Here is a 7,913-nt window from a genome sequence, read left to right on the forward strand (position 1 = left end):
CAGAAATGGATGTGGCGGCTGCTACAGTTTACCGCGGCCAGCGCAAATGCGGGAGATCCGCTCTTTCCTGCTCCAGCAGAGCTGTCGGTAGGCACAAAGGATGCCGCTTGTCTGGGGAAGCACCTTTCGGTCCTCCCGCCCCACGCCAGCCCCTCCATGCGCCGCTCCCCGTGGAGCGCGACGCTCCGCCCGCCATGCCCGGGGGTCGCGGAGGCGGGAGCGGAGCTCTCGCTGTGGCTCGCTCCGGATGGCTTCCCCCGGCCGCACAGCCCGCTCGGACCCGCGGTTAACTTTCATCTCCGTCCTGTTCTTCCTCACTGCGAGACTGTTATAAGAGATAGAGCGACTGAGATCTCTCCCTCGCTTGCTCGCTTACATACACGTACACTCGCGCGCGTCCACAGGCAGAGCTGTTAGGGCAAGTTTCATGGTCCAGCTAGGATAGTCTTTAAATAGCAAAACCGCTCTACTCTCCTTGATTTTTCCTAGATCTTCTGATCTATGAATATTGCTTTTTTGTTTGTTTGTTTGGGTTTGTTTTGGTTTGGTTTTTTTTTTTTTAATTTTTTTTTTTTTTTTCCCGCGGGGGAGAAACTCTTACAACTTTCCTCGCATAGAAAAGTGGTGAGTTTCAAACGCATCGCAAAGGTTTTTTCACCGCTCAAAATATAAATCAGTTCTTCCCCGACCCTAAGCGCCACTGTAAGTGGCAAGCAGGTAGGCAGGAGCTTCGCGGGAAATCAGCCCCAGACTCTCAAATCCCAGCGTCGCTCCCACGCGGGATCGGCGCGGGTGGACCGGAGACGAGAGGCCGAAACTTAACAACTAGTTGACAGGTTTTTAACTGATTAAGCACTGTATTAGCCATGCTTTCCACTACTATGGGAACAAAAAAGGCACATTACGAGGAAGCCACGCAAGCTGCGCAGAACTTTAGGCAAACGCGTTTGCCAGTCATTTTTCTCTCTATTGTTATTCTAATTATCTTCATCATGCCGTTACTACGGCTACAATGAGCTGCAATGACAGAAAAAACACACAGCAATTCATCCTTCCGGATGCAAAATAAAGACAGACTTCGGTGCCTGACTCCGGCGGCACGTCCCAGCGCTCTCTCCCCCAGCACTCCCTTTCGAGGCAATTCTACGTAAATCACACTCAGGTTTAAATGCACGATGAAAAAAGTGTCGGGATATCTTACCAAATCTTAATACATGTGTGGTTCCTTGAGAATATCCAATCCACAGTAAGCAAAGAAGGAGTCTAATGGTGCATTTGAAGACTGAATTAGTTAGAATAGGGGAAATAATCTTCATGATGTTTCTATGCACACACGCGCTGCCTTACTTCCCCCTTCTAAGCCGTCAGGTTTCCCGGTAGGGTGAGAATGAGGATACGTAAACTGATGGCCCTCAGGCACGATCACGGCATGATCACAGAGAGAGGAGAGAGTCTACGCTTCCCAAACCCATTAGCAATCCCTTCGTGTTCTTCATTCACTGCGCCAAGGAGCAACCTTCAACTGCAAGGAATGGTGGGACATCCTTGTTAGTCGGGGGAGAATCCTTGAGAAATCCACACACAATGTCCAGCCGGGTAAACCTGGGAGGCAAGAAAGGAGGAAAATCAATAGGTAATCCAGCTCGAGAAATCGCTGAGGTATCGCCACGTAGTGAGCACCAGCCGTTTCAGTGGCAAAGCTTTTGCTGTGCTCCCATTCTACTGCACTGCTGCACAGCTTCTGACGCGACGCCAAGATTAAGTGAGAGAAATTGAGATAGCTCTTCTCTTCTTAAGGTTGCCTGCCAGACAGCCTTCCCAATTTCTATTATGCAACCGATCTGATCGCCTAGCCTTGTCGAAGGAAAAAAAAAAAAAAACCAGCCCGGTTTTCTTTGCATGCTTCTAATTGTTATTAGGATTTCAGTTGTTCTGAACAATAGCTATAAGGGTCTGTAGCGGGGGCGGCCGGGGAGGGTGGGGGTGGGTGATTGGGCTATAGGAGAGAAGGGGATCGGTTGTATAAAAATCAATTCATGCATTTTAACAGCTGACTGTCTGAGTCGAAATCATTTAGCTTTAGAGTCATGAAAGAGAAGGCTGACGATAAAGTCAAGCAGGTTATCAGAGTAACGTTTAGGGGAAAAAAATTATATTCACTATTACTCGTGTTAATGCATGAAATAAGGTAAATGCAGTGGTTTGTATACTGACTGTCCTTAGGAACTTGCTCCGGACTCAAGTGATTCCAGAGCACCAGCCTGCTTTTGCAAGGTAAACAGGAATCAGCAACACTAGGACAGCCTTGCTGAATGCACAGACCTATTTCACTCAACTTGCTTGAAATCGCAATGTTGCTTAAAAAAACCAGTAACTAGTTAATGTTTTGCATTTTATTCTGCCACTCTCTTATTTTGTACTCTGCTTTCCTTTCATTCCAGTATTATGAAAATATTGCTGTTCCTCCCTGTACTGAGAGATCTGAGTAGTTTGTCATTTTGCAGTCCTCAGTGAGAACAATAGCACTTCCCAGTTTGGTAATGGAATACTGAGTTTGTACCTGCAAATACAGCCACAGACTTTAGTCTTTTGTCCGGGTGTTCCAAAGAAGATAAACTCATTCTGCGTACTACTTAAGATTTTCCTTGGAAATACAATCAGTTGTGTACCTGATCCGTTAAAATACATTGAACCAGGACTGTCAGACTTTGTGATCTAAGTGAAGCTTTTGCTGAACCCACTTAAGCTTTATTACAAACATTAAAAGATAATTCCTAGATTCCCCACCAGGAAAAATAATTAATTTTATTCTACATTCTGCCTACAGACATCTTTTGTCTCCTTTATCTCTCTCCCTGCCTTTTATTACTAAAGAAACTATCACTGAGAGACTTCCCCCATAGATACATGCAGATGAACACAGAATAAACCTGACTTTACAGAAATACAGATAATGCCAAGCTAATGAGAACACTGTGGAACCTATCAGAAATAGAGCATGGCAGAGATGAGTTGCAGTTTCTTCTTAAATAACATCTGTATATTGTAGACATGTGAATAAGTATCAGCAGCATTTAAGTTATAACCTGTAACATTGGTGCTATGTATCCCTAAAAGTGTTAGCAATTCACAGTAACTTTTTATCATTATGGCTTACTGATTTCCTCTGCATGCATTTACTTACAACACTGTAAAACGCTGATGAAAAGAAATGTATATTCTGCCAGGGGATTATTAAACATCATTGATATTTTTTTTTCTTTAAGATGGAGGCATAACTGCAGTGTCAAAAATAAGAATCACGAATGGCTAGTTCTGCAGTCTAGCAGGGAATTCAATCAGACGATTTGACTATTGGAGCACATTAAAAAGAGCACCTAGTGTTAAAAGCAAGGATATCTAGCGACTCCTTCAGTTCACACTTAGAATATATCCCGGTAAAAATGCAGAGAGATTATTTTTCTTGTATTTTGTATTTCGTTTATTCTTTTCTAGTCATTCATATTTTATCTTAGTCCAAAGAGAAATAAAACCGACACACGTGGATACTGTGAAGGTTCATTGCTTCCCTACTCTTTCCCCTGGTCTTGCTGAAATAAAGGACATTAGGCATCTTTAGATACTTCTAAAATTGTGAGTGCTCAGATGTAGCTTCCTGTGTAAACGATTTGGTTTTCTAATTTAGTTTTGGTGAGAGTTTTAAAAATATAATATTCAAAATACGATATTCATGGTCAGCTTTAGAACATTAGACAAGACATAAACTTTGGGCAAAGTAACTCCTGTTATCAGCCTGATTTTCTAAGGTGTCTTAAAAAAAAAAAATAATAATACAGCTACCTGTAATCTAAGCCCAAATCAATGAGCACCCAACTCACTGAGGCATTTATAACTGGGATCATAAGACAACTTAATTCCTCTTACTATTAAATATGCAGCAGCCCACACTGCAAACCCTGGTCGCCTTGCCCAAGTCTCAGGCCGAGTTTCGCTTCCCCCGCATCTCGCTTCCCTCATCCCGCCGCCGGCTGCGGCCTCAGCACTGCGGACAGCGCCAGGCTCTGACCCTTCAGGACAGCGGAGAGCGCCCCCCGTCCGCCGCCGCACTTCCGCCGCCGGCCCCTGCAGGTGTGGAAACGCCTGTCTGCCTCCCTTCCAGTCACTTCACAGTACGGAAAGGAAATTGAAATCGGTTATCGGCTTTCTTAAAGGCACATATTATACCCTCGATTATGTTAGCTGGCTATTTCATGGCATTCTATGGGTTCAGACGGAGTACCACGCTCCTTATCTGCAATCGCACATCACCTACTGCTCTGTATTAACATTCCTCTCCCTTTCTTTCAAAGCCTACCTCCCACCTTGAAGCAAAATTGTAGTTAACCCAGAATTATTTTCTCAAGAAAATAATCCTTAACAAAAAGTGAATCTTCAGATGTTTAGAAATATTTGGTGACTAAATATTTGGTGACTGAAGATCACTTACAGACTATACAATTAACTAAAGCCGCAGACTTCACCACCCTAGACTCCTTTTCTGTTGATTGGACTTTAGTTTCATTTCCCCATCGGAGGAGGGGGGAAAAGGAAGAGTAACCTTTGAAGAGATACTTTTGTCCACCCTCGAGAATGATTTCAATATGAAAGCATGTAAAGGTTTTTAATGCCTTTCATATTTCCTTCCCTGTGAGACATACAGTTCAAAGATCAGAAATCTGTAATAAAATATTTTACTGGAGAAGTTGGTCTTGTGTTTTGGGGGCTTGTCACCACTGTTACACAGTTCTTTTCAGATTAAAGTCTTTATGAAACTGCCCTCCACACTTCAGTGATCAGCAACTGGGAAATCTACAATTCCTTGCATAAAGATTTTGATTTGGTTTACATTTTGGTCATCTATATAGATATGGTGGTAACACATCTTTAATATTCAAGGACCATGATCAAATGAAGCTAATATGAAAACCAGTATTTCCCAGCTATAGACCAGGAAAGAAGAATAGACAATCTGAGGCCTTTAAATCTTTTCTGGGTAATAAAAGCCCACTAAATTTTTAGATATGTATCAGGTATAAACGGTGATCTTATGTATATAAAGTTTCATTTGGAAAGGAGAGATATGTGATTCTGATTACCTTATTATATCAGGCGCTTTTTCCTTCAGACCTTATTTTTATGTGCTGTTATCATAGTAAAAGTTAATCCAGTTCCAGCTAGCTGCCACCTACTGAGATGTATAGTTTTACCATATTACTTTAAAAAGGAAGTGGTTTTCATTTTCAGGTCATAGCTGTGTCAGTAAGAACCGATGATAAGATTTTTACAACACTTAATCTACTGTTTTGTCCTCTCCCAATAACAACTGATATAAATTTACTATGTGTATAACATACAGCCCACAAAGCTTTGTTTCTTGGACATTTTTCAGCACATCCTAGCAAACGCTTCTGTTTCACGTGCCACCACAGTCCTCCTGTTGTTGCAATCTGGTGTGAGGAGAGCCATAGCTTACCACAACACCTGATCAACATTTCCAGATCTTCAGAAACAAGTATTGCAGCTTTGCTGACAAAGCAGCAACACGATCCTCCCTTTTTAAACGTTTGCCAAAGTATTCGAATTAATGTTGATATTATAATTAACACATTGCGGTCCACTTGTACTTCACTCTCATTAGCTATAAAAACCATAGGTTCTCCTCTGTTTGTTATTAGGTCAGTCCAAATTTATAACCAAGCTTCTGCTGCGCTCATAATTAATGACATTTTAAGATGGTAATTAATTTTTAGCTAGTGGAAAGACGTGTATTCTAATTAACAAACTGAGTATGCAATAGGCTTACTTGTTCAGGCACTTTGGAGTATCACAGCAATGCACTTTCCTAGCAGGTTTTAAGCGGCAAGAACAAACATTAATGACATCTACAGATCAGCCTTTCATCCCCTCAGTCTGCTTTGGGGTTGGGGAAGCTGTGAAAGATTTGGGGAGGAGAAGTAGGATGTTTAATGTTTTCCATGCTCTACTCTCCAAAAAGTTTCTACGAAAAACCTGAAGATGGGGTTTCATTAGTGTATGCATTTCTTTTCAGTGCGCACACCGGTCTTGCAATCATGCCTCCGCTCCGTAGGCAGGAATGTCTCTTGTTTTACATAGAGAATGTCAGCGCCCAGGCTGGGTTAGCGATGGATGCTTAACCAAAGAATTTGTTAAGAAATAAATGACAGTATTGCTGACAAGCCCAAACAGGGGCTAGCTGCGCCTTTGGAGGGGAAAGGGGGAGTCGGGGAGAGGAGGGTGTAGGGGCAGGAGGAAACCTCAAGGAAGTAGAAACGGTTATCCACCCACAACTCTAGCGAAGTTAGAGCCCGTTTCTCACTTCCGCTCCCTCAGGAGACCGAGGGGCATATCCTCAAGGCTACCGGCTCGGCCGCCCTGGGCCCGGCCCGGGAGCAGCGCTCCGGCTGTGAGGGCAGTTCCGAGCTCCGGCAGGAGCCCGGCGGGGGCATCAGGGGCTGCGGTGCCTTGTCCCCTCGGCGCCGCTCCCCACCTCCAGCTTCGGCGGTGCAGAGCAACGGAGGGAGGAAGAAGGCGGCGAGAGGTTTGCCTGCTCCACAGGAGGGGCAGACCCGGGAGGCAGGAGCCGGCCAGCCCAGCAGCGCTTGGGTCTGCCAGCTCAGTGCCCGCCTTTGCCCGGAGACACCTGGCTGAGGAACACCGCGGTGTGCGGCTCTATAGCGGTTCCCTCCCTCCGCTTCCCTCCCCCGGCTCCCCCCGAAGCCCCTCACTTGCATGCAACCCCCCTGGCCGTGGCGGCCAGCCGGAGACCCCAGGACATTCTCCTACCTTGAGCTGCGGGCGGGGAAGCGGGGAGGGAGAGGAAGGCGGGGGAAGGAAGGGCGGTGGCAGGACGCCGGGGACTGCCCGGGCTGCGGTGCAGCTGGAGTCCGGGCACCACTGACGGCGGCGGCAAGCGGCGGCCGAGCGAAGGAGGGAGGAAGGGAGGGAGGGATCAAGGGAGGGAGGGAGAAAGGAGGGAGAGAGGGAGGGGAGAGGGATGGAGGGAGGGAAGGAAGGAAGGAGAGAGATCCGCCTCCCGTCGGGAGCGCTGCACAGCGCCCGTTAAAGGAGCAGAATGCCGCTTTACCCACGGCTGCCGCTCCTGGCTCCCCTCAACGTCAAGCCTCACCGCCGCCCGCCCTCCCCGCCGGCCACCGCAGCCGCGGGGCTTCGCGAGCGGGCGGCGAAGCAGAAGCGCTCCCGCCCCGATCACCCTCCGACCCCCTCCCGACCCTCGCCCGAGGGGCCCAGCTCGCTCGGCGGCTAGTTTCCAGGGCGTTAAAAGACCGAGCTTCTAATCGGGGTCCCCCGAGCCTGTTCTGTAAACGTGGGGGAGTGGGGATATGTTGGATCCTGCGGCCTTGCAAACCGGCGCTCGGCGGGAGAGAGCGGAGCTCCCCTATCACAACCTGATGGGGGCAGAGGAAGAGAGGGGCTGAAAAAAGTGCCTCTCGACTCCTTCCTCAAGATGAAGCCCGCCTGTCCCCTCTCCTTCCCTGGACTGAGCTCGGGCACTTTTTCCCCCACCCCATTCAGACTGGAAGGAGGTCCGGGGTGGGAGGGAGAAATGTCGTGCGAGCAAGGAGGGCCAGCTCGTCCTGTGGGAGCCGCGACCGCCTCTGCCCTCTCCCCTCCCGACTCGCTGCTAAGCGGCGATGCTGCAGAAGAGAGGCTCTGACAGTAGGGCCAAGGCCTGCCTAATGAGCCGGGGTGTGAAATGGCCCCCCTTTCTTGCGGAATTGCCAGTCCCTCCCTCGCTCGCCCAGCCGCCCTTGTCCCTCCGCGCCCCAGGTGTCTGCTTCTCGCCTTCTCCCGATTCCGTTTGGCTGCAAGAACATGCCCCGAAGCGCAGCAGG

The 7,913-nt window shown here is 47.6% G+C and overlaps 1 protein-coding gene across 9 annotated transcripts in view; it reads right to left on the bottom strand.

The window, feature by feature from the left end:
* The window catches only part of GRIK2 (glutamate ionotropic receptor kainate type subunit 2), a 422,385-nt gene extending 415,374 nt beyond the window's left edge, over positions 1-7,011 (bottom strand). For 6 of the 9 annotated variants that reach the window (XR_003991913.1, XM_030489997.2, XM_030489993.2 and 3 more), the window contains exons 1-2: positions 6,844-6,983; positions 1,202-1,602 (exon numbers count right to left, since the gene is read on the bottom strand). Coding sequence is in view for 8 of the 9 variants with exons in the window: in XM_030489997.2 (XP_030345857.1) it covers positions 1,202-1,316 (115 nt within the window). In the remaining variant the exon portion in view is untranslated. Of the gene's footprint in view, positions 1-1,201; positions 1,797-3,924; positions 3,947-6,843 lie in introns of those variants that run through there. The other 3 variants (XM_032920016.1, XM_030489994.2, XM_030489995.1) reach the window with 3 other exon arrangements.
* Between the last annotated feature and the right edge of the window lie 902 nt (positions 7,012-7,913).

This window comes from Strigops habroptila, chromosome 6, assembly GCF_004027225.2.
Source record: "Strigops habroptila isolate Jane chromosome 6, bStrHab1.2.pri, whole genome shotgun sequence".
Lineage (NCBI taxonomy): Eukaryota > Metazoa > Chordata > Aves > Psittaciformes > Psittacidae > Strigops > Strigops habroptila.